The 27,756-nt window shown below is 37.3% G+C and overlaps 1 protein-coding gene across 3 annotated transcripts in view; it reads right to left on the bottom strand.

The window, feature by feature from the left end:
- ABCC4 (ATP binding cassette subfamily C member 4 (PEL blood group)) overlaps nucleotides 1–27,756 on the bottom strand; it is a 154,894-nt gene that overhangs the window by 109,478 nt on the left and 17,660 nt on the right. For all 3 annotated transcript variants that reach the window (XM_026119446.2, XM_026119447.2, XM_064504656.1), the window contains exons 5-13: nucleotides 22,701–22,790; nucleotides 22,071–22,234; nucleotides 17,341–17,466; nucleotides 14,373–14,622; nucleotides 11,477–11,581; nucleotides 7,155–7,244; nucleotides 6,437–6,628; nucleotides 4,800–4,894; nucleotides 4,595–4,681 (exon numbers count right to left, since the gene is read on the bottom strand). In XM_026119446.2, the coding sequence (XP_025975231.1) occupies nucleotides 4,595–4,681; nucleotides 4,800–4,894; nucleotides 6,437–6,628; nucleotides 7,155–7,244; nucleotides 11,477–11,581; nucleotides 14,373–14,622; nucleotides 17,341–17,466; nucleotides 22,071–22,234; nucleotides 22,701–22,790 (1,199 nt within the window). The remainder of the gene's footprint in view (nucleotides 1–4,594; nucleotides 4,682–4,799; nucleotides 4,895–6,436; nucleotides 6,629–7,154; nucleotides 7,245–11,476; nucleotides 11,582–14,372; nucleotides 14,623–17,340; nucleotides 17,467–22,070; nucleotides 22,235–22,700; nucleotides 22,791–27,756) is intronic.

Below are 27,756 nucleotides of genomic sequence, written 5' to 3'. Positions count from 1 at the left end.
TAAAGAGTAATCTCTGTAGCAAAAAAATGTTATATAGCATTCAACTTTGCCCAGTACTTCAGCAGGGCTGCAATCACTGCAGTGATAACAGACATGAAGTGAATGGATTAGATGTGACACACAAAACGGGAATCCTTGATTCCTTGAGAAACCCTGCATTTCTAGAGATCCTACCCAAAAGGTGGCAGGAGGAAATCCTTAAATGTACACACTAGCTTCCCTGTGCCCTCACCATCTGCAGACAGAGCATATAGCATGCCCTTAAACACAGCACTGAAAGTATACGCCAGGGCTATTTTTGCTTGGTTCCTCTGACGTAAGGATTCTGTCTGTAATCCCTCTACAGAAACAAGACTTTCTAGCTTCTGTCTGCTAGGTTTACAGAACTGATGCACTCCACTTGCTTTTAATTATCTACAACACCATAATAGCACTACTTCCTCAAGCTCCAACATTACAGGAAATTTCCAAGTGTGTCTCACTTTGAGGGATATGGGAGTGGAAGCACTCAGACTGCTAAGGGTTCCAAAAATCAAATGGTTTAAAAACAGACAAAATAAACATTCAGATCTATACACCTAATAAAAAAAATTCTTTTACTCATTTTCCCTACTGTAGTTTCCTTGCCTCTCGTGCCCTTCTTAGGCTTTGGTCAGCATGCATTAAGGAATTCAGGCTCTCTTATCCCTGCACTTCACACGATGGAATTCCTCTCTCCTTTGCAGCCACTTCACTTCTCCCCCACCTTTTTCTGCAATTACTAAGGAAACCTCTGCTACAAAATCATGCCCGTCTCCTTCCCTCTCTTGCAGAGAAACTTGCAGCTATCTCAGATGGCAAGGGAGAGACTTTATCTTTCAGAACACTTGGTCAAGTTGCCAGGTGATTCTCTGGTCGGCCTCAACTTACAGGTGTCCAATGATCCATTGCCCAATTACGTGCCCCTTGAGTTCGCACTTGAGGCCACCTCTGAGTGCCAACGTGCTCCATTTGAATAGATGCTAACACCCGGTTACTTCATAGTTAGTGCTGTGATAGATGCAGGGATTTGTCCTGCAGCTTTTATCTAATTCCAGAGGCAAAAATGGGAGAGAAAAAGCGAACAGCCATACATTCAAAACAGCTTTCAGCTGACAAAGATTTGCAGAATTCCATTGGATAGTAGGGATGTTCCACCTGCACATACCATCCCCAAACATCAAAACAGTAATGGGTCTAATTTTGAAAGAACCCCAATCTGTCCTGCAACTCTACATTCATGAGTGCAGAGAAAGAACAGAAGGAAATCACACTGTTCATCAGTTGAGACTGGCACACTGCTCCTGTCTCTGGAAAAGTTTTGAGGAAAGAACAATACCTACATTCTCTCAATATATTGTTGAAATAAAAATCCCACTCTTAAAACAACCACTTCTGAGTCAGTATCACTGATAGGATACAGCCGAGTTTCTATCCAAAGGTGATCAGAAACCACGTAGTCTGCAGAAATATGTTAAAAAGACCCACAGGGAAAACAGATAATTTCTTGAGGTCCAAGCATGACCAAATGACTTTCTTAAAACACCATGGGCTATTCCAAACTTTGTCATCCATGGAAATGAGATCTGTGTGACCACAGTATCTGTGTGTGTCCCCCTCATTTTAAATCTGATAGAAAAAGTAGCGGTCTCAAAATGTCTCATTCCCTGAAAGTTAATGAAAATAGATATATATAAAAGATAAATGCATAAAAGATAGAATTCTACTTGTGCTCCCCGCTGGGAAAGGTCTGAAGCTTGTCTACTGTTAAACGTCAGAGAACCCACAGGAAAAGAGGCTACAAGTGACACAAAAATCTCCAGTTTATACCTCATTAGGCCCCAAGGAATCTGATTAGGAAAAATAAATCAATTGAAAAACAAGCTTTATTTGTTCCATCATCCATAGAACAACTTGTCTGTATTATGGAGAATTTCTTAAGAGATGCAACAACATTAATGATATTGTGGACTATTTTCCCACTGAAGCTGTGCTACTCACATTCTTTCCCATTTGAAAAGTATTTATGTATTTTAAACCATATTTACTTCAGTAGCTGAACAGAAGGAAGAGAAGCAGCAAATATAATGAGCCAACCCTCCAACAGACCATAGCTTCAAGGTATTACATAGGAGCATCTATCTTCAGGCAGAAACGCACAGATTAGACACTTCTAAGAAATTAAACATGAATAGAAGATTAAAAGAAAAAAATAAGAGCAGGGGAACAGAACAATATCCATTTCAGATTCTCATTAAATAATCTTCTATTTCTTCCATTGTTTTATGCCTTGCGGTTTGGATTCCTAGGGGCAGTTTGTATGAAGTGGTGTCTCAGACATTCCTCAGCATGATATTATAAGAAATCATTCTTGCCCAAGTGTTCTCTTCTTTAGACTTCTAGCATTATTCAGGAAGCAGAATACATTAAAAAACACGCCCAGCTTTGTTATTAAAGGCCAGCTACTGAGCAACACTCTCCATAGTCCCCCCAACACATTTTTCTAGCTGCCATGGAGGATTCAGAAGATAACTTCTGTTAGTTAAAGAAAACACCTTCCTTCCCTAAGATCTTGAACAAGCAGACATTTTTCAGGTTTCTTTGCTACCATGACTCTATGCAGCCTGTTCTCATCATCAAACGCTTTCATTCTACTTTTATCTGTTTAGCTCGAACTGATCTAGAGACGGGGAGGAAGGGGTAAAAACTAAAGCAGACACACTGTTAGAAAGAACCTTAGCTAGTTTTCCAAGTTTCAAATACTCTCAGATCATCTCCTTATTCCTCCCCACCTCCACACATTATCAGCAAAACACACACTGTGCTATCAGAGCAATGTTCTCCAGCTCTTTAATGTTTTCGCACATAAAAAAAAGCATACTTCCAGTTTTGCAGCAGGATGTAGACACTCCCAATATCACAGCTCACACAAAAAGCAGAATAAATTGAAGAGGCAGCCTGGCCACCTCTGCAAGGCACTACTGCACTTTCCTATTTTCCCTTTTGTGAAAAAGTCTCAAGACATAACTAAGGAAGAGACAAGTTGACAGCTCAGGCGTGTACACGTGCAGAACTCGGGTACATTCAGAAGCTGAAACAGTAGAGCAATCTCGTACAGAAACAATCAAAGAAAAGGAAGCTAAAGCTTAGGTAGTTTCAACAGGCATTAAAGAAAATTGATAAAATATGTGAACTGCAGAAATAATGACCTCCAGGTATCAGTCATGGAACATGAAAATGATCCTGCATAGAATAACTAATGTAAGGCCTATGCATCACAAAACTCTTACTCCATACTAGCTCATGGAACCAAATAGTAGCCATTTTAAGAAATCAATAAAGTAAAATATAATTCTGATGGGGTCTTAGAGGGATCTCCAGATTTGAAACTATAAACATCAACAGGATATACAATTTTCCAATTTAGATACTGACAGCTTCCCTGCATGGAGAATAGAACATGCATGCAGTCCTAGTCAATGCAAATTCTACAACCATTTCTGCAAGACAGGTTTTTATGGCTGCCCGGGGGTGGGGGGAGGGAACAGTAAAAGCAAATTAATTCATGTATTTGTACAGCGGAATTCATAAAGGATGCAAGTGTGCTCAAGAAAATGCTCTCATTTATGGCTTCAACCAAAGCCTGCTAAGTTCAATCAATGGAAGCTTCTCCTCCACTTCTAATAAATCCTGTATCATACCTTTTGATAGAGAGATGAGCAGGCTATGAGGAAACAAGGATGAAACACTGGCTGGAATAACTGGGTTATTCCTGTACTCTCTGCATGCTGTAGATTAAGCAGTTTGAAAGGAGAGAGAGAGACAGAGAGACAGAGACAGAGAGAGACACAAGAGAAAATTTATTGAAAAGGGGATAAGATTTTTAATGAACACTGTCCTATTTCTTCAGAAATAGGGAAAGGTCCAATATCTCTCTCTTTTATGGTAAGCTTACACACTCTCTTTTTCACTATTTCTGCTCTCCACAGTCTAGTCTGCAGGCCATGGTTCCCTATTTCACATATTTGAGAGAAATTTCAAGCATTCAAGAACAGAAATGAAAAAAATCACTCAAGAATCTAAGAGAAGTGAGTTCTGTCCTTTTCTTTAGCCACTTGAAATAAACACTTATTACTATGCAAATAAAGCTGCAACAAAATAAGAAGTGATTTAAAATCCCACCCCACATTATTCTTCACTCAGTACTAATATTAATAAAATCCAATACTGATGTATGAAATCTGATTTTTTCCCCCAAGAAAAAGGCACATATTCTCTTAAGAATAGTTCTCTTTATAGTATCTTCAAAACAGAGTTATACAGGGTTTTTAAAAATATAGAATAAAATGACAGGGACACATGAAAAAAAAAGATGCATCTTCTGGATGTATAAAATAAACAAAAAATAAACGCAGAAAGTGAACGCGTTAAGTTTTGTAAATAGAACCATCTCCCCGAAAAAATGCTTTTTCAAGACTCGCTGCAAGGAATCAGAAGATAACAATAAAATAAATGAAATGAAATGAATTTGAAATGAAATTGAATGATTTTAAATGAAAATAAAGCAGTAACATACTTTTCAAACAAGTGTCTCCCAACTTCAGCATCTACTGCACTCAGTGGATCATCCAAAAGATAGATGTCTGCATCTTGATACACAGCTCTACAAGGTTTAAACAAAAGTCAGTACCACAAATTCTTACGCTTGTTTATTTTAGTCACTAATGCCTGTCAAAAACCTCCCCAAACTCCCCATATTAGAAGCAGCAAAAAACACTAGCCTGGCCAGATTTACACGAGCCTTCTGTCCTCCACTCAGCGTAGCTCCACGATCTCCTATTACTGTTAAGTCACCATTTGCTAATAATTCCATGTCCTGTGGACATAAAGAACATCCAGCAAGTAAAAAACTTAATCATTTTAACCGCAAAAACTGACAAACCTACTTCAACATAACATTTCCTTATTCAAACAGTATTAAGGTATCATCTCACATTAAAATATTAAGTGTCATACAAGATGAAATATCCACAGGTACTTTAGGGATTTGTACCTTCAGCAAAAGATCATTAAAATACCTGAAAAATAAGTCAGATTTAAAAGGTCACATTTTCTACAGCTGTTGCCAGAGGGAAGTGCATTATTAGTGTCATTCACCGATCAGTGAATGTTCAGTGGAACATTCTCTGATCATTCAGACCACCCGACATAAAACAGTAAATTAGTTTTGTATTGCTTTTACTATAACATAATGAGCTGTCACAATAAATAAAATTGAATAGGTACTACCAGTAAAGAGTAGATTATTTTCCATTTGCTAGTGTCCCTAAGAATTACATCAGTTTTATTCTTACCACAATATATCCAATCCATGCCATTCATTACACAAGATTGGTTAATTTATGGGACTTGGGACTACAAGTAAGAGAATAAAATTATATAGTGTTCCATCTCATACTACTTGTATTTTCTCTTTGCAAAATACAGAAGTTTTACATTGAGCTATGCAACATATTCAGAAAGTTTATTCACAGCTTTTATAAGATCCATAAATTCGAAAGAAAACTACGAAAGCAAATCTACCATAAAATACAATTTTTTTTCCCCCAAATGTAGCTTGCAGTCTTTTAAAGTCACAAAGACCTTAAGTTTAGACAACAGCGTATGACTAAATATCAGGGGAAGCTACTAAAACTGTCTACCGTGTGTAAAAACCTTGCAAAAAATTTTTCATCACAGTAACCATCTGCTTTTCACCTGTGCTGCTGCTGACAGGAATATCATAACATACTGCATAAAACCTTTTTAAGCTGCCAAGCAAAATGTCTGTTTCTTGACAAATCTGGCTTAATCCTCTTCTATATCTCATGTCACAAACCCTTTTACACACAGACCTTTCAAAAATGTTTTTTCATAAAACTTTTGGGCTCAGCAAGTTCTCCAATATACAGCATTAAGGCTCTTTTGATAACCATTAGCAATGCATACATGCTATACGTGGTATTTACTTTAAAAAAATAAAGCAGTATAAAGGATATTTACAAAATGAGAATGCCAGTGTTAGTCTGAATGTTTGTTTTCTACCTGTTATTACAGCTAATAACAAAGATATCTAGTATAATACCAGCCAACAGCACTAAAAGTGATTATGAAATTAAATATTTGAAAGGCTTTTTCTAAATTTGTCTGAGCTTCACTGAAACTACATCTCCCTCCAGTGAAATTATTAGGAATTACAGGAATGTGCTCATACATGGATGTCACAAATAATTACACATATTTCTTTTGAGTGACAATCACATGCTACTACTAATAATTCACTCTATACATTATTTATTGCAGCACATACTAGAAGTCCACAAGAACACTAAAACAAAAATTACGATAGCTAAAATAAAACACACAGAGAAAAGCATACCTTTTTAAGAGCACAGGCTTTTAGAACTTTTTCGTATTTTTCTTTCTCATATTCCTTGTCAAACAGTATATTACTTCTTACTGTACCAGAAAATACCCAGGGTTGTTGAGAAACATAGGCGATTCTTCCAGATACATTTATCAATCCTTTCTCTTTAGGCAGCTCACCAAGCACAGCACTTAAGAGGGAAGACTGGAAAAGATTTGGGAGGGGAAAAAGAAGGGGGAAAAAAAATCTTGAAGACAGTAAATAAGAGACAAAAATGACCTGCATCCTAACTGCACATTCAGAAATGAACTGTCCAGACAGATAAAAGGTTCTGAAAAAAGCTGGGTGCTACCCAAACTTTAATCTCCTGATAGCAGCACTTCAATACATTGCTGATATCTTAGACAACTTTTTCAGAAGCACTTTGACTACATTAAAGACATCACAGATATTGAGTAGTACTTATTGGCATGACGGCCTATAAAGTACTGATACTAGCGCATTTATGCGCTAGTAACCTTTACATGCTGTCTAGAAGCAAAGTACAAAAGTATTTTTCAACTTCCAACCACACTTCCCCCCTCAAAAAGGGCATCTGCCCTTCTGAATGCCTGTTATCTTGATGTAAAGTGTATTATACAAGAAAAGGGACTGTGTATTTGCAACTTCCCAGTTGTGTTTAACAGACTTGTAAAAACCTCACAAGGTAGCGTAACACATTAAGACTTACTTTTCCAGCTCCTACTGGACCAATCACAGCCAATAATTCTCCTCGTCTGACAGTAAATGAAAGTTGTTGAAGTGCTGGGCTTTCTAAACTCTATGGATTTGAGAAAAAGTTATGTTTCCTCAGTAATGAAATACATACCATCAAAACAACTCTTTAGAAACGGAGATCAATGCATATAAATCACTACAAATAAACAACCCATAATCCCATAATATTTTCAGGCATATAACTTGCCTCTTCAATAATTCACAAATGCTTTCAGAGGACACTGATCCCTAACTACAAGTGCTAAAACGTTACACACAAAATTAAGTTAAGGGAATGAGGAACCCCAAAGTGAGCAGAAGCTGCAGCTTCCTCAAAACCCACAAAGCTAGGACAGCAGTCCCGAAAACAGTAGGCTTCTGCTGGTCCTCTTGCAGCCGTAAGGAGAAGCCGTGACCCTGACCAAGCCCTTGCTAGGCAGAGCACTGGCTGTGCCAAGCCCCCAGAAAGTGAGGCTTGTATCTGCTCTAATCAAGACTCTGTCCGAAGTGAAAAAAGAAAAATGCTGGTCAGTTTTTACACAACTTTGTCTCGTACAACTCAGATTCTTTAAAGCTTCTGACAGACGACTCATGGTATATTTGCGTGCAAATACACTACCTTGAATTGTTTGTTCACTATTTCCTCATCAGGATGCCTCTCCTTTATGTCACACTACTGATAAGCGCTTATTTCCCCCACGTATTTTGCACCTCTTCTATCAAGGTGTAATTGCAAAAATGCCCATTTCTTATGAAAAGAAAGGATGCCCCTGTCTTTAATAGCTGTGCCAAACTAATTCCTAAGGGCCTGATTCAGCTCCCTCTCATTAAAGCAAAACATCCTTGTAACAAGATCTGCCTTTACACACATCTTCTACCACGCAAAGTATGATTGACACCAAAATACAAACAGAAAAATATGAGCATTAAAAAAAAAAAAAAAAAGACAGTGTTAGTATTTCTATTAAAGGGCCAAACTGAAACCCAGCCTTAAGCTTCCGCAAAAGAGCAAAACCAAAGAAACCTAGTGAACCTCTGCACAACTGGCAGAGTGCTTAAAATCTTTAGCCACCTTTTGATGTCCAGGAGCCTGAAGACGCATCTATCAATATATCCATATATATATGCCAAGTGGCCAAGTTTGGGGACTGTATAAAGGAGGAATTTAGGACCAACTGTTTCAAATGAGTTGGGAGAGACCTGGCTGGGGTATTCGTTCACATCTAAGATATCAGAGAGAGCACAGAGAACGCACACGTGCCTTCATGCAAGCTCATGCCAGGAGATGCACCAAGGCACCCCGGGCTCAGCAAAGTGCCTCCCTTCAGAGCTCTCATCCAGCAAAGCAAGCCTACACGAAGTCAGGATCTCAGTGCAAGAATCCACACTTTTTTGCAGCGTTTGACTCTGCAAACCTGCTTATAGTATTATTACTAATCTCCACAAGGTGGCAGCAACGGTGCTTTTTTATTTTTCTCACCTCTTCTCTCCCACCTGCCTCTGCCTCCCCCCGCCCCGGCTTTTACCATGAATTCGCTTTCTCAGTCCAGAGTACACAGACCAGGTACTCAACTAGCGCTAAGGTCAAGAGAATAGCACCAACCTGTGGCAGCCAATGCATTTTCTGAAATGCAAAGTTTGTAGGAAGAAACAACATCTTTTATTAAAGCAATCAGTCTATATGAAAAACCAGATATGCTTTCAGACACACAAGTCCTTCTTTCAGACCTCTTGAGCTTCTGCATTCACAGAAGAGCAAACCAATTTCCACCCCTGTCCAGGTTTTCAAAACAATGGCATAAGAGCCTAAAAACATTACAGAAGAAAAAAAGTATTCAAATGATTGTAAGGTATCGTAGACCCTGTATTAAAGTAATAATGCCAGCAAAAAGCATGGCCACAAATACCTCAGGGACATGATATTTTTCCAAAACAGCATTCCTCATAATTAAAAACAGTTTGCCCTGAATTCATCATACCTATTTTTAGGCACTAAACTGAGGCATTTAAATTAGAGCACAACTGATGTTGACAGCTAATTACCACCAAATGACCCAGCTCCCCTGTGCCCCATCAACTATCCCTGCCTTTTATTTTCCTTCTGCTGCTGCTGCTTGTTCTCACCTAACCTTGTAGATAGGGTGTTCAGGGAAGTAAGCAGTCAGAAAACAAACTGCATAAGAATTGATGTGGTTTCTATTGTTTTAACTCTCTGAACTGGTTCATCACAGGGTCATACATACAAGCACTAAGGCCAGCACCAGGGAAGGAACATAGGCGTAGGGTGCATGGAGAGAAGGATATGAGCCTGGTCCCTTCAGAGACTGCTGCCCCTCAGGTGAGCTTGTGCGGACCTTGTGTCCTTCAGTCAAGAGAGAGAAATAATTCATTCCATCTAAGGTCTTTAAAGATCATATATTGCAAAAAAATACTACACTGCTTAGGCTCCTCATTTAGGTGACTAAAATTACACAGAAAACGTTTGGCTTCTATCTAAATTCCTGAATTTTAAATTGAAAACTGTTCAGTTGAAAAGGCAGACTGTTCCATAAACTACAGGCATGTCGATAAGAATCCATACCCAAGAATTCCTAGTTCCATGCTGGTATCAAACTAGCCTGTGGGACTCGGATAATACTTGCCTTTGTAAACAAGCGTGTGACCATAAATTAATTGGTTTTGTTTATCTTTTGATAAACTGCAATACACCATGTTAAGTTGCTTTCCTAAAAGCCTAGCTAATAATCCCTTTTTCACTTCCAGTAATTTTGGGTGTTATTTTTTTAATATCTGTTTTGGTCATAATCTTTAAAAATTAAAAACAATAAAAATAAAAATCCAGCTGTACTTTTGCTAAACAGAGACCCAAAGAGTCATGAGAAACCCAGTAAGAGTAGCAAGCTAAGCAGGTTACATGACAAAGCATAATATATTTTTTTATTCCTTTCGTAACTGCTCTTTCTCAGAACCCATCACCTTTTCAGTAAGGACCTATAATGTTGAAAATAATTGTATAAGAGAACGTAAGAGAAGTGTTCTGAGTTTCTCTTATAGTTCTGGGAGAACTATTCTTTGCCTGTGTACATTTCAATTAAATATCCAAATGAAAACTGCATAAAGGTTATTAAAAAAAAAAAAAAAAAAAGCCCAGAAGGAAACCAGTAATTCCAGTCATGCTCGCCAGCTTTATGTAAGGTGAACTTCTCACGAAAAAAATGAAGATGTTTTATGGACATATTATGCAACCATTTCCTATAAATTGTTAACACTGGTACCAATGTTGGTTTGGTGACAAACCAAAGACTAAGAAATACATTCTATTTTGCATTCAAACGTATTCACCATTAAGTATTTCATATCAATTAATAAAAAGTGTTCAATGTCTCAGAAGGAACTTATTTCATAGAGAACGTAAAACACCAACTTAGAGTAGCAATTTACTTTTGTTGCTGAGTAGTATTATTAGGTAGATCCTCACATATATCTTCATACTCTATCCTCCTTGGGACACGGCATGTGTCAGGGGAGGAAGGTATATAAAGGGAAGTATTTGACATATCTTATTTGCTGTACGTTCATATGCAAAATTCATTTTCAGAGCTTCCAGTATTTCTCATGTCTTCTCATGAAGACTGAAACCTTCATAGCTTCTTTTACGCAAGGATAGTGACAACTCATAACATCTCCAATAATTCATCACAAATTGCCGCTTATCATAGCAATTCTAGTTTTAAAACAGAATGTCAATCTCTGCCTCTTTTAAACAAAAGGATATGTAATAGAATTATCACCTGTATATTGTTCCTTTTTCTAGTCATTTTCGTGGTTTGGGTGCATTTCGAGTAAAGGACAGCATGTAGTTGAACAATCACCATTAAAATACACCAAGTAACAAATACTTTGAGCTTAATCTCTTAAGCCTTCAAATCTGTTATGGGAAGTACTATATAGCTCTGGTTCTAGACCAGTGGACTGATGTGCTGCCTGCCTTTAATTACAAATTCAGCATCTGAGCTACAGTGCAGTGCTGTTAAATAACACAAAGAGATATTTTCGTATAGAAATGTACATATTTTAGTTAATTACTCTTAATATTCAGGAAAAGCTACTTCTAAGATGCACTTGATACTGTTTTCCATACTGTTCTACAGAGTTAGTTTAACACAGTATGAGGTTTCTCATATATAAAAGACACCATACAAAACATCAGCATGCTATATATAGATATACTGCTACACAAGCTTAAAATGCCCGCACCATCAATGTACTCTTAATGTTTAGTAGAAATAAGTTTACCTTATCCCAATAGCAAGTCAAATCTTGAACGTGAAGAATGACATTCTCATTACTACTATGCAGTTGCGGCTTGAAGTGTGAAACCTCATCAAGTATCAGAAAGTTCTGCAACAAAAGAAAAGCACAGGGTATTGCTTAAATTAAGACTAGGAAGGGAATGCAAGCCCATGTTCCTGTAAGCAGCATACAAAAAAAATTATTTATTTAAAAAATACACACTGATCAAGAAATCATATTTCCAAAGCAATACTCAACACCTTCAAACAGCGCACCTCTGACTAGGTAGCCAACCCAGATATTACCCAGAAGCACAGATTTCACAGCATAGGAGTCCTGCAGGACTCTAATCACAACCTGCTCAAAAGCAAATTCCTGAAGCAAACAGAACTTAAACCAGCTCCATTTTTTTTCCTTGAAATACTGACAAACTTTACAATGATTTGATTCCCTCTTCCTGTGCAGAAGGGATGAAGCCCTAACTACAACACCTTATCATTCCACTGCTTTGATGGTGAGGACTGACTTTGTTCCTATTTTGCTTAAAGAACCTGTAAGGACACTGTACAAAGCTGTTAACGAGTACTAAACTAATAGTTAGCCTGCATAAATTAGATAGATGCTGAAGACTTACAGATGTCAGTAACAGAAAAAGAAGAAACAGAATAAACATGAAAAAACCATGACAGGACAGGAACAGTATTGCTATGTGTTACCAGGTACAATGGAACTTACTCAAAATTCAGCTGCCAGGTATCATTGAAAGAGCTGTGAAAAGTCAAGCATTTTAATGCAGCAGTCTCCAAACTCAATGCAAGTACATATCTCCACCAAAAGGAAAAAAAATATAAGGCCACACAAGTCTGAGCTCTCCAGCCAAGACAGGAGCGAGTCTGCCAAGTGCTGTTTTCGACAGGTGGTAAAAGGGTATGTGTGCAACAGAGAACTCAGGTTAAAAAGGTGGTAGACAGGGAAAGAAATGCCAAAGAGCCTAAATAAGTATGGGGGGAAGGGTGGCTTGAGAAAAGGCCTTGGAAATATGATTTGGATTTAGATGATGGCTGAAATATCATAGGAGCTATGAGCAAGGAATTGGTCTCTTGTTCAGTTCTTTCTGTATTTATATTACAAGACATCATGAGGAGTTTCTGATACCAGTAGCATTCTCACCAGGTATAAATTCTAGCTAGTCATTTGATTCAAAAAGGAGACAGCACCACAGGTGGAACATTTCAAATAAAATTAGTACAAATGAAGAAAAAACTTATATGGCTAATTCCAAGAATTGTAAATATTGAGGGGGAAATCAACACTAGCAATAAAATTTTTGAAAGCAGTAAAGTAACTTAATCCTTAAAGATTTTTAAGTTCTCTTAAAACTGTCTTACACTCTTTCTGTACTTATTAATCTTCCATGCAGAGAAAAATGAAATTGCTAGCTTTCCACAGGATGTTGAAAAGCAAACATTAGCTTGAGATAGAACAGTGTTCTTGAGAGAGAAACCTCTATCTTTCATACCCTGATGAAATTTATCCTCCTTTCATAGTCTCTGCCAAAATAAGCCTCCGAAAAACAACAGCTCTTGCTGTGTTTCAGGAGCGGACCTTGAGCCTACTGCTCCATCACAAAATAGTGGATGAGCTTCAAGAAGAGAAGTAGACCAGACTTTAGCTGTTCAGCTAGAGTGAGGGGGAGAAGAGAGCTTAGGAAAGAAAAAAAAAAAAAGGAGACCTTAATGGTCTTTTTGTTGCATGGTGGCCTAAGTACATATGCATGAATATGGAGGAAAGGCTACTTCCCATCTGATATTCTTCTTCTGTGTTAGCTGAAACATAACATATCCTGCTTCCCTGTCTCCATCTGAGCATATTTCAGGATCACTGCTGAAACCTTACTTGTTCTATAAAACCTATGGGAAAGCACCTTCTTTACAAAAAATAATACATTCAGTATTTCTCAGATATACCTAGTCATTGTCTTAATCAGTTTTTCCACAGTTCCTACTCTCTGCAATTCCTTTACACTTCTCTACATTTCAATCACGTCTTCAGTCAGGCAACATCTTGTCATCCAACACTAGAATGTCTAACCTTGACACATTTTGCAGTTCGGAAAATTAAGGGTAAAGGTGGACGCCTGCACCAAGAATGCTACAGCTTCATTAGTAGAGTTCTTTACCTATTCCAATGAACCTCGATTTTGGAGCTAGTTTCTAATAACCATCCTTAGGAATCATAGTGACAGGGGAGTTGGAGCAAGCTGTTAGAAGCAAAATCTTGTAATACGGTGGAATACAGTGGATACACCCTAGGATACACTGGAAATTGAGACAGGAAAAAAAAAAAGGAATAGATCATCATTGTGTCTGCTCAAGTGTCTTTCTGCTCTTCCTAAGGCACCTTTCTCAGCCAAAACATCTCTCCACCTGCACAGCTTGAAAGATCCTTTCAAACAGCATTGGGGTATATGAGAGGACAGAAAAGAGAGCACACAATACCCAGTATCCCAGGCATTCTTCTCCCCTCCCACAGTTTAGTTTAAGCAGTAGTAATGCATGTTACTGCCTACAATATAGCTGTTGTTATTTTCACACAGGCTCACAGCTCCCAAACCCAACATATCTGTGTATCTGCACACGTTTTTCTTACCTCAAAAATGTCTAAGAGCTCTTTGTACACACACTTTCCTCCCACATTTCACCCCACCAGTTGCCCTGCAGTTTATTTCTTGGTTTTCCACATACTTTACACAGCAACTTGCTCAATTTTGGAGGTAGATTATTTCATTAAAAATCCCAAACTCTGTAAAACTAAAATGAAGCTGCTTTTGTTGGCGACACTGAAGCATTATTAGATTAAGAGGACAAATCCATAAACCATTCAAAATCAGTAACCATACCTTGATTCGTCGTATGCTAACCACTGCCTCGGATACTCTCTCAACAGCCGCAGGGAAGAAGAGAGTTACTGTCAGTCTTACTGCACCATACAGCGACGCTGCAACAAACACCCGACTTGCAGAGATAACATTGCCAAGCAGTACATATGCCATGAAAGTCATGAACACTGTTATTTTGCTTGCCACAAAGAAAGAGGCTAAGTTCAGTCCTCGAAGGTAGGAGCTTTTCATTACCATGGCAATCTCCTTCCTAAAAATGCAAAATATAAATATTCACATCCACTTCTTTTCACAGTTGCCCTCAACAATAGGATGAGAAAACCTCACTCTCAGGATTTACTTTTATATCCTTTCTCCTCCCTTTCTACCACCCCAACTCATATGGTAAGAAATATACTCAACAGTAACTGCAAAGGAATTATGGCATATGGTAAATAAAGAAAGAGAAAAGAGAGGCTTAGAAGTTGAGGAAGGTATTTAAGGTTGTTCTTTAATATCTTAGTAGCTTCAGGAAAAAAAAACAAAGTACTTTTTTTTTTTTTTTTTTTTTTGCTTTTATCAAAGTAATGTTTTAATTTGAAATCTAATCTGCTTAGGCTTACTTTCTGGCTTGTCTACAAAAGCAAAGAGGAAAAAAATTCTGCATAAAAGCAAAGCATCCAGACCCTTCCAGTAACCCTTCCAATATCAAAATTCAGTTGAGTTCAGTCACAAAACTCTTGCTAAGATCAGTACATACTCCACAGCTGAAAAACTAGTGCAACTTCCAAAACATAGAGTCCACCCTTGGCCCAAGTAATCCACTACTAATTCAGCTGCTGTTCCTCAAGCTGCATCATAGTATTTGCAGTATTTCCTCTGATCTCATTCTAATTCCTTCCTCCTTCTACATTTAGACCCTGCTCCTGGCTCCCTTTGCTGTAGGAATTCTGGTTCATAATTTAGAAAATACTGGTCTGTGACCAATTGTTCTGCTGGCCACTACCCTATCTAAATTGTAATTGATATACTGCACAGACACATAAGTCTCCGTCTAGCAAGTGAAAAGCTGCTGATGCATGTGTTTTCAATTCCCACTCCAGCTAAATTTCAGTTTCCACTTTAAATGACTCATCAAACCAGATCCTAGAAACGTTACTGCACCTGCAGTGCATCTACAGTGTGGCTGTCATCAGGCTTAATTTATTATTAAAATAATAGCTTTCTTTATCAAGAGAGCCATAATAACTTGCTCCTTCCACACACATTCTAATTTTATCTGCTTGAATTAATTTAGAATAAATTCTAAGACAACTCCTAATTTCTCTTCCCAAATATTCTGGCAATTCTCAGGGAAAATCTCGATCATCTTGATTTCCCTTCCACTTAGAACTATATACTAAGATTAGAAATTCAAGTTATGATTATACCACTTGAAATAAATTAAGTCCTCACTTATGGAGAGAAGGATGCAGGATGCACTACTGGAAAACTAGTTGAGCAACTTTCCCACTATACTTGCCAAATTGGCTGAATTGGCAGACTTTCAAGGAGTTTCAAAGACTTATTTTTTCAGCTTAAGGGCTAACAATCTCTGATCTCCTCCAAAGTACACTGAAAGAACATTTGTAGATAAACTATTTGTATTGGGTCTAATTCAATTACTTCTACAATCCTGGATGAAACCCTTTTCCCACCCTCTAATAATCCTTAATAATTCCTTACTATCTGTGAATAATCAGCAAGTTCTTTGTACTACTCTCCATAAATATCAGAAAAAATGCATCTTAGTCTTAAGATTACACTATCTTACAGCACAGATTTAAATCAAAGGAAATTAATATGGACAATCACAGGAAAAAAAATAGAGGAGTTCAGATGTCATCTTAATGACTGTCAAGTGTCACTGAGTAAATACTGGGTAATGATGGCTGAATTTAAGACTTTTAACTACAGGTTTCCACAGTGCTGTCAATGAAAAGTACCAGGATTCAGGATGCCTTTGTAAGAGCTTCTTTCTTTCCACCATTAAATAGGAAGTGTCTAAACCTAATGAGACATTTAACCCAGAAATCTAAGGTTTAGTGATGTGAATATTCTCATCAAGGAAGCTATCAACAAAGAAATTCTGGCTCCATGCAAGAGAATGAAGCCTCTAATCAATGAAGAACACTGAACTAGCACAAGAACCTATATTTAGAAAAAGGAAAGGATTAAGTGAGTGGGGGGAAAAACTGCTCACTGAACATAAAAGCAAGTTTGCACATTTAAGGAGTCATAAGAAAAAAGAAAAGAAAAAAGTCAGAAAAGCCACAGTAGGATGACAACCTCTTTCTCCTAGGCAAGTAATGGACATAACATGGAAATTAAGTGATGGAAAATATGCACCAGAGCTCCTGCAGTTACCCTTTAACACTGAACCCTCTCATATTGTCAAATAAAAGAATAAACGGTGCCTGAAAAACAGATTTAACGGTAAGTTTTAATCGGATGCTGACAGACTTCTAAAATGATACCAAACTCAGTTGGCCTTGCCACATAAACAACCGGAGAATTTCTGAACTGCAGCCTTTCTTCCCTCCACCCTTTCCAGATGGTTTGGAGAATACTTCAAAAGGGACAGAAAGTGAATTAAAATACTATCTGAGGATGCTATCATTTAGGACAAAATCAGATTCCATAAATGTGTCAGAAGAAAATCTTCCATGATAGGAAACATTAAAAAAAATAAGAATTTACATAAACTCTATTACATAGAAATACTCTATTACAGAAAGGAATAGAATTTATAAATATCACAGGGCTTGTTCTTTTTCTGCCTCCTTAAGATAAATTTTCATTCCTTCCCTCTTCCTATAGATAGTTATAAAAAAAACCACACAGAGGTTCAAGTAAAACTCTCTTCAAAGCACAAAATAAGGTACTTATCGACTTGTAAAAATGAAAATAGATATATATTGTGTAACAAGACATATCTTCACAGGATTACCTTCTTAAACCATTCACAAGTTCTGCAAATGATTTTTCCCAAGCATACATCTTTATTATCTTCATACCGCTTATGACTTCGTTCATGGTCCTAATCCTGACATCTGTAAAGGCAGCTGTCTTGCTTCTGTAATTAGCAGAAAATAAAAATTCTCAGATTCTCAAAAGAAGAGAGATTATTTATCATATAATATACTCATTTTAATGATATTTTTACTTTTACTTGAAAAGAAGATTCACAGAATTGTAATTGCATTAAAGGTTTTTCCTAAAACAGTATCTTACAGCTGACACACAGCAGGAAGATTTGGTATGTCTGTATTCAAGGTACTGTGTATTCTCAGGGAACTAACAGTTAATTCAGTGTTTAGAATTATTATTTCAGTGTGCACAAACACATGGGGTTCCTTAAATAACATATTTGTGTACAAAAAATTGAAGTTCTTCAATTAAAAAATATACATCCAAATATTAAATTCAGAACTAATCAAAAATTAGGAAAGTATTTTAAAAAGCAGGTTTTGAAATGCCAAAATAACAACCTCTCTCAAAAGGCTATTTTTATGTTGTCAAAGAAACTGGCCTCTATTTGTGTCTTGTTAAGGCTAACTCTGTTTGAGGCAAAGATTACTCAATACTAGTGCATCAGCTACAATTTAAGAAAGTAAATCTAGACTTTTTTTAAAATAAACAAACAAATGACCTATAATTGTTTTGTGAGCAGTTCCAGTCAAAAATATACATTAAGAGCTGTTAATGATCAAAGTATAAACTCAGCTTTTTTGACAGATGGAAGACTGTATTCATTTTTAGGCTTTTAATAGCTAATCAACATTGGTACTTTCTCACAACAGGAATTACAAGCAAGACATTTTTTCATCACTAAACAGTTCCCACAGTTAAGACCAGCTGTAATTCAAATCTGTGTGTATGCACATGTGCGTGTGTGTGTGTGTTCATGTGTATACACACACACACAAACATACACACCCTTTATTCAAAAAGAGAAAAGAAGTTACAATAGAAAATAAATTTGCTTATTAGTCTATAAAACATTAAAAGAATTTGTAATTAACACCGAATTTAAAAAAAATCTATTTTGGTCCCACATTATATTTGCAATGATGAATAAATTGGAAAGTGTGTGTGCGCATGTAATTAAACAATCAAGTTACAATTTTATTTAGGAAAAAAGCACTACATGTTAGAAGCCATGTAAAACCTAAACCATGCACATTGCAACTCTGAATTCACTCCGGCATACAAATATACTTAGCTTATAAAGACTGGCCTATAGTAGGCCTTATTTTGATAAATCATACCTTTTTTTCCTAAATTATATAATTTTATATATAGCCAATGAAAGTTAGGTTTAGAAACCATATTAAAAAGAAAAAAAAATGTTTTTTAAAAAGGCTTGCTGTGTCCTATCAGTTCAACCTGTCCTCTAAAATTTCTCTGGTACTCTGGAAGCAATAGGCACATTCAAAGCACTTACATAGAAAGAATTTCAGCCAACTGCCTGGCATTTTAAACTGACTCCTCAGCACCAGTGTTCCAGAAATTCCAGGATGACTGAAGCAACATGTTAAGAAATATTTATACATGAAAAATGATAGAACAAACATAGGAAAGTGGCCATAATGTAGTAAGGCTTCTTTGTAAGCCTGAAAATAGCTCAGGCCTATAAACTAGCCTTACTGACATGGAAAAAGATTATCTTTGCTAAGGTCTTTTTTCAAAAAGAAACAGTAAAAGAAAAAGGTCCTCAAAGAATTTGAGAGCTCCTCCTTTCTTTCCCACATACACGCACCATCACTGCAAGCAAAATTTAGACAAAATTTAGAATATGCTGTTCATGTCTCTGCAGCAAATGCTAATTCTCACCTGCAGTCTTTTGAAACAATCACCCTTTAGACCTAACTTACATGGTTGGTCTCCAGATAATAGTAGGTTGAAGAGGATTCAAAAAAATAAAAAAAAAATATTAATGGAGGCATTTCTTTTTTTAAATGCTGTAGATGGAAAAAAGCAACAGTTCTCAAAGAGTAATATTTCAGTAGGAAAATTTACAAATTAGTTTATGACAGCAAAATAACCATTCTCTTACAAGTTGCTTTAAAATGTTCAAGAGTTTTGAAGTTTTTTTAGTTACACTCCTCTACATTGCAAAAATCTTATTTTGTACATACATACCAGAAGCCATTGGACCATCAGATAGCCACTGAGCCATCTCAGTGATTATGAAGTGGTGTGAAGGATGCAGGCTTCAAAAGCACTGATACCAATTTGCATCAGTGGAAGATGTTCCCCCAGTTTTAAGAAGAGTAAGCACAGGTCAGGATAACTGGGATGCACATGGGCATAGAGCTTGCTTAAGTGCCCAACAGTGAAGGACCTGAAAGTTTCTTTAAGACTCTTCCAAATGTCTAAGAAGTCCTCTCTGTGATAGTAATACGCATTTTATAAGTAAGCTGTCAAATTCCTTTTTGCTTTCATAAGGCATATTCAGTGGGTTCCAATCATGTTTAACCCAACAGTTCCGCATAAAGCTATTTTTTTCTTTAAAAAGATCTAACTTACAGATTAGAAAGTGCTTTAAATGAGAATATTACAGTTGCATGGCAAAGCAGTGAAAGGGCCAAGCTCTTATGAATATATATAAAACATGATCTTCAGCTTGATAATTAAACTATTTCTAAAATACCACATATCATGTACATTTCATACAACTTCTAGTACTTGTGCAGATAAAAACAATATTCAGTAATACGGTGTATACTATTCCATGTAATATTGAGTCCATTTCTGCAAGCTCCTACAGCACTGAAGCTAATGGAAGTGTCTGCATCATAAATGGACGTGCATATACATGCTTGCAACACTGGGCCACAAGTGTAATGCTGAATAATAGCACAAATTAGCTGCCACACTGAGCGTGCCTGAATTTTAGCAAAAGCTTTAATCATTAAATTACTTCTTCATAGGCTGATTTCCTTAAACCCATGCAGATTCTCAGCAACTGCCATGTGAACACAAACATCATTACAGGGCTGGAATCTATTTTAAGTTTTCCATTAACTCTTTGCATTCATTGGGCTACAAATAAGAGATCTGTGCACATGTATGCAGGCAAAAGTTTTTCTACTTAAGAAACTCTTTCCCTTGCACTGCATTCGAACTGATGACTGTTAACGGCTTCGGAGAGGAGGGGGGGAAACAGAATATTACAGGGCCACTGACAAACTTTTTAAATATGTAATTTCCAAGAGATTTTTCTCACCCTGTTGTCTGACAATAGTCCCTTAATCTGTTTGTACCTCAAGTTTCCCATCTGTAAAATGGGGATAACAATGCTTACCACTTTGGAAGAATGCTTTGAGCACCATGGATAAAGCACTGTTTAAGCCCTAAGTATTTCAATTGTTACTATTAAAACCCCAGCAAAACAGTGATATAGCTTATTACATATGCGTACATTATATGTAGACAATAAAAATGAGTATGTAAGAAAATAACTAAGTGTTCTAAAAGTAAGAATTTGGCAGAGGACGCTGAATGACTAATTGTTTAAGAAATACTACCTGAGCATAATAGCTGAAGACTATCACAGTGCTTACGAACAGAGGAGGAAGTCTGTTAGCTGTTCGACTTTGTAATTCTCAGATCTCTTTTCATACCTAACCAGGCAACAGCAATGCCAGTCTCAATAACTCTGGAAAACCTGTCTTAAAATACAACTTGAAAGAAAAAGTGAGTAACTTGCTGAAAAGAATTTTTCCTATCCAAACAACTAGAAGAACGTGTTCTGTTCACCCTGAACAGAAAAATGCAACAAAGATGAACAACACTACTAAGTATACAAGTACATAGTAAAGGAACTTTAATAACACAAGAATAGTTTCATTAAGATGGAAGAGTCACTTATAAATTCTTGATGTAATCAGAACATTATTAGTTATATAAGAAAAGGAAAGTTAGGAAGTCAGAATGTTGTAGTTAATATTGTCATTTGAAATAAATGATTTTTCAGGAAGAAATTAGAGAAGAACAAATTAGATTTGTTTGATAATGGAAAACTACTGCAGATCCATTTTATATACACACAATGTAAAACCTCACAGTTAGAAACCTCAACAGAGTTGTCAGAATCACCATCATAATTTTACTTTTCCTTTCTCTCTCAGTTCTTTCCCCCTCTTCCTCTCTTTATCTTCGTCTAGGAGGAGAGGCAGTAAGATCTCTGGACATAAAACTTCCACAGAGCTTTCTGCTGAAACTTCTGTAACATCCCCGTAAGTTAAACTTATGACGGGACTGCTAGTACTGCCTGTGCAGTAACTTCTCCCTACACATCAGTGCAGGAAGGTACCTGCAGCATCAGTGCAGGAAGACAAAGTTCAAGGAGTTGTAAAATTCTGCTCCTAAATCTACAGCAAGGCAGCTACAGAAATAGCCCAACTCTTCGAGGTACAGGACTGCCAACAGGCATCAGAGATTTTCAGATCTCTTGAAGACAGACCACTGACTCAAGTCCCTAAGCAGGAATTTAGAAATATGTTAGTAACTACAAAAAAACATTGGCAAAAACAAAAGACAAAGCAAAAAACCTCACCACACAGAAGTCAATCTCAGAGCAGTACTCTGACTCAATCCAGTGTTCAGCCAGTCCAGTACTCTCATTTTCAAACCCAGGACAGAACACCTACAGCCCAGCACAGGCAACCTTACCTTAGAGAAGAAAAAAGCCTCCCAATGCAGGTCTGTACAGGAAGAAGGATAATGAGAACTGCCATTCCTGCAAGGCATGAGGGGCCTATTTCCACCCAGAGTAGTACTGTTACTGCTACAGCTTGAATTGGTCCAGCCCATAAGAAGTGCAAGAAAATCGTTACCTAGGCAAACAGTTAAGAAACAAAAATTAGCTTTCGGCCTTAGCTAAAAATAAAACCCTAAAAACGCCAAGTTGAAAAAGCATCTCTGCCTGCAGCAAGTACTGAGACATTCAGCCAGAAGATTCAGGGAGAATCTGCACCAGATTTGGAGTCCTAAACTTAGGGGGCTAAATGGAAGTGCCTATGCTCCAGAAAGCAACCAAATTACCATACTGATTTTGGCATATCTACATGCACCAACATATCTCTGAGATTATGAAGACAGCAGGAAAATATTTAAGGGGAAAAAAAGTATGTTTTCCTCCCAATTTCAAGATAGTATTTCTATTCCTATGGTGTTTGAGAAACAACTAGGAAAAGTATTCATAAAAGACACTTTTATCACCAATTGTGAATAAAACATTCATAACTCAAACCCCATAACTTTTTCAGCTTCAGCCCCTTCAGCAAGATTTGTAATACTTACCTGATCAAATTTGTTCACATCATTTGACAGAAGATTTACTATTTGACCAGTGGTAGTTTTTGCCATAGCTGTATTACTGAGACGAAGTGCCTAAAAAAGGGAAAACACTCTCAAATTGTCACAGCTTCTATAGCACATTACACCTATGCTTAGAAGACTCAATCCACAAATACTATATCAGAACAAAAGCTGAAGGCACAGTACAGCTTTTGCTTGAGAATATCTGGGCTATAGTTCAAGAACCTTAGATAACATATTGGTTGGGTTAATATTCTAAAGAAAAGCCTGAAGATGAACATGCAAAAAAAGTCTAGGGAAGGACTATGGGGAAAAAAGTGCCATAAAAACCACATGCTTTACTTTCCGAGAAGTGATTAAAAATGGGAAAATACCAACATAGCAAGCTATTAAAACTAAACAAAACATCTTGTAACCTTCCCTTTGCTCTCTCTCTCCTTCATACTACGAGTGTATGTCCAACATTAGAACAGAAAACACTACCTTGGGGTAAATGAAAGTCAGGACAAGGTTTGACCAATCAAAAGAATTATTTTTTGGATGACATTCATCACAGAAGATAACAAACCAAGCTATAATTTTACATTATAAGTTCTTAGTAACACTGCAAATTGTACATTCTGCCTTTGTAGATCAGAGTTACTATCCCTTTACGAATTAATACAAGATTTCCCTTGTTAATAGTTCTGTGCAGTCATAGATTTCTGGATTATATTAAAGTTTAGCTCGTATTATGAAAAGCAGTAACAACGAATATAAAATATTTTTAGAAGTTAATAAATAAGTTAATCAGTAGAAAATAGTATTTGATTATAAAAATATCCCACAAAACATATCTGGAAATATGCAGTCTGAACATTACTGCAGAGACCCAAACCGAAATAACTCTAAGGTGCAGAACCCTGTAGCTTGCTACAAAAAAAAAAAAAAAAAGAAAGCACAATTTTGTAGCACAAGTAAAATAACACACAAAATGTGCTACATGTTTTCCTGTAACCAAAACAGTTAATTTCTCAAAAACATTTAGCCTTTTTAGGTGATGCACATCTACTTCGCCCTTTCCGAATAATCAGTCATTATTAGGATTTCTTTCTGATGGATAATCTAATCTGAAGAACATTAATTGCTTCAAAGATAGTTTCCCGGTATTTTAAATGAGGTGCAAGAACATCAGACACCAAAGAGCTATTCAAAGCATCATTTCAAACAAACTGCATTACCTGCTTGCACCTCTTTGTTAGGTTACGGAGGTATTCCTTACCAGCAGGCTCCCCATCCTAACTTCACTAAAACCAGGCTGGCAGTAAGACTCAAAACCCTACAAAGCAACTCCCCCGATATTCCAATAATAAGACTGGAAAATAGGATATATGAGAGGCAAGATTTAATTATTTGAGAAAACTATCGCTTCATACTGCCTCAAGCCATTTGCCTCCCATCTATCTGAAACCTCCAGCTAACCTGTCTGTAATGTAGTCGCAGCACATCCACGTTTCTATCATGTTTAATCCACAGCAAAGATCAAAGTTGATAAGCTGCTAGAAAAGCTGTTAGACATCTATAGACCATAATAATAGGAGTTCAAGCATCAAGTATTTGGGGATGTTGTCCCCAGGGTGCCTTTACAGCACCTACAGCTATTCACACCTTTAAGACACAGACATGTATGCTTTTTGCAGTGTACCTGAGGCTACCCAAAACACTGCACTTAGCTCAGTGTCAGTGGCCCTCTCAGATCCACCACCTGAGCTGCCTTTCTGATCTCTTCCTAGCTAATTTCAGGCACCCTTAGTGTAAAGGGTTTCAAAATTAGCCCAGTTCCTTTTGACCAAGGCAGGCTAAGGAGGAAGCACAAAAGCAGCTGAGCCAAAAGGAGAAGGCTTGTCTGTGATGTCTGGTCTTCCCAGGAAAGAGACAGCCATTCCCAGAGGCAGCAGCAACACAGTTTTAAGTCTTTTCTTGTCTTCCCTCCCTGCTCCAAAATTACTTTTTTTTTTCTTGAAAAAGAAATGAACTTCACATTTTCCTGACTGAATGGACCTGTCTAGACAGAAGGAAATGGCAACACTGAACACAAAGGAATAGTTTCACTTACATAACCAATTTCTACCAGAAAGTCCTGTTTTGCTCCTTTATCCATGCCCACTATCTGTGTCTTTAAAAACTGCTTTGACCATAACATTTCTAAATTCATTTTGATGGTAAAAAAAGACTACTGAAGATTAAAGCTACATATTTTAGGAAGTTACTCACCTTTTTAAAAAGGAACTATGATTTGAATTGGCATTTTATTTTATATTTGCCAAATACCTGTTTTCAGCACAACAAGCTGCTTGATTTCTCTCTACATATGTTTTCCATGCATATGTATTTCCCAGCAAGCACCTTTCTTCAAAGAAAATAGGTTTTACTTACATGAATTAATGACAGCAGTTTGTACTCCTGACGTCTGTTTAGAATTCATCTTTTTCCAGATGTAATTGCATTGACCCTATTTCCACTTTTTTAACAATTCTTTGCTTTCTGTATTCCCATTCATTTTAACTTCTCCCTGCCCCAAACTGTTAGTTTGAAAGCAGAGGAAAAAAGGGAGAACTGACCGGAGAAAGGACTATTGCAACTATTCCAGTCAAACAGCTGCTGCCACCTTTGAACAATTGTCTGCTTCCTGTCTCAGGCAACTACTACACAGTTTAAACTGCCCTAGTGTCTATTCTAAACCTCAAAGAACGTATAAAACTGAAATTTTCAAAAATAAATAATCAGCCTTCCATATGTAGTCTTTGGTTTTAAAACAGGAGATTGAAAGTCACAAGAGAGTCTATTTTCATCTTTGTTACAAACTTGCTGCGTGCCTCACTAATATTTCATACTCATCACAAAACATCTTAGAGTTTGAATGCAGGCTTTATGCAAATAAAATCAGTTTTTAACTTTCCAAGAAAAGCGGTATAAAACTTATGAATTATTAGCATTTGAAATTTTATATTAAGGATGCCTTCCCTTCCACCCTATTCATCCTTGCAAATCCTAGTTTTTATTTAGTGCAGGAATTAATGAACACTGCAACAGTGCTGGTAAATTAGCATCCAGATTCTTTCAAAAGCATAGGTGAGGACAAAGGGAAAGTATGACCTATCTATGAACCTTCAATAATGAAGACAACTGATTAGTAAGGTTTATCAATGTTCTGCCATAACTTCAGCCTTCCCCCTCAGGAGTAAACATTTATGAGATGAGGGGAGATTAATTTTCCATTTAATCACATCTCTAGAAATAAGGGTACACATTATGAACATTTCTTTTCCAAGCTTCTAGGCACCTAAGCCAGTATCAGCAATGTAACAAACAACTTTACTATATACATATCTCATGAATTTCAAAGTGTGTTATGATAATCAGTAGAGTAAATTAATACCTTAGAGATATGTTTATGTACAAGAAAGTAGTGTGCCATATTAGAGCCAAGTTCCCAGAGGATAATTTCCAAGGTACAAGAAGAGGGAGGAGAATAAATATGTACATGAAAAACAATCACCATTACAAGGCAGCCATTTTTACAGCCCACACTTTGAGCTTTTGCCCCAAACCTTGCATGACCTATACTGGTAGTAAAAATGTTTGCTTTAAGTGGATGGTACCCATATTTAATAGTTAAAATAATATGAATTTGTTTATATACTAAATAAACTTCACATTCCTGATCCTTTGCTTAAATTTCTTTGCTGAAGTAAACACTGGCAGGTCACTATCCCAGTAACTTCAAAGAGAGCGCATTTTTCCTTTCAGTGCCCCCAGCGGTGTTCCTGCCTGGAAGCGGAGACAGGCTTGGTAGTTCGGGTGTTACCAACAGCTTCAGAAGAGAGGAGCAGACATTTACGACTGGGTTGCTTTCTCCCAAGAGTACATGGAGATCAGCATTTCATCCTGGGTGTTGTTTGCCTACTTCTCCTACAGTACTACCCACAGTTTCTCCTGTCCCATCTGCCATCTGAGATCAGTCTCAGCTCCATCGGTAGTCGAGGGTAGCTATATCTCCATCAGGACATGCAGACAGCAAAAAGAAAGATGCCACAGCTCTCCAAACATACTTCCTTTCTCACGTTACTGGGTCCAGTCCAGGACTACAGTGCTCTCACAGTACAACCAATAATTGAGACTAAAAAACAGCTGGCTCTATGCTATCTCTAGGATTCAGCTTGCTTCTGAATTGTCTCTGCTTTCCCCACTCTTCTTTCTTGCTTTCTTTCCTTCCCTCCCAAGTAAGAGAAATAAAAAATACTAAGGGGACCTGTCTGTGAAGATGCCAAGCATCCCTTCCAGCCTAGAGGGCACAGCAGCAACACTGCAACACCCTGCGGCTCACTGAACTACAGAAGTAGTTACTCCGGTCTTCACCTACTGCCTTAAAGGATATTAATGCTTCTGGAGTCCTCTCCTAAACATGCAACTGACTTGCATGTTTTTATGACTTTTAATCCAAACAAGGCTTCCACACTGTTACAGAGAAAGTGAATATCCTCTGAAAACCTGCTAATCTGACATACCAAAAAGAGGAGGGAGCCTTTCTGAGTTAAATAGGCAATTCATTACCTCTACAGCACTGTTAGAAGAAAACATAAATAAATCACAGCATGGGTAAAGAAAAGAGAGTGCAGCAACTGGCAGGCAACTGAGAGTACTAAAGGAAATGGTGACAGCCAAGCATGATGTCCTCCCTAGCTAGAAACTGGGAGGCCAGGTAACTACCAGCTTGAAATGGCTAAGACCCAGCATCCATTGGGACCTCTGCCCTTCTCCAGCTATATGTTGACCACCTCTTACTATTCCAACAAACTCTGCCAACAACAGGAAGGCTTCTCTCCCACAGCACAAGCAGGTGAAAGTCTGCAGTTCTCCCCCAGTCTTTAGGGCTCTTTAATCCATCACCTTCACTCAAAGTGATGTCTAAATGACAACCACTTTACTAAAGACAGTATAAAATGCACACAGATGCATTCAAACAGTGATGTTCATTCACATGCATTACATTTCTGCA

The sequence above is a fragment of the Dromaius novaehollandiae genome, chromosome 1 (assembly GCF_036370855.1).
Source record: "Dromaius novaehollandiae isolate bDroNov1 chromosome 1, bDroNov1.hap1, whole genome shotgun sequence".
NCBI lineage: Eukaryota > Metazoa > Chordata > Aves > Casuariiformes > Dromaiidae > Dromaius > Dromaius novaehollandiae.
Note: the sequence above shows the minus strand (reverse complement) of the source record. Positions and strands in the feature narration are given on the sequence as shown.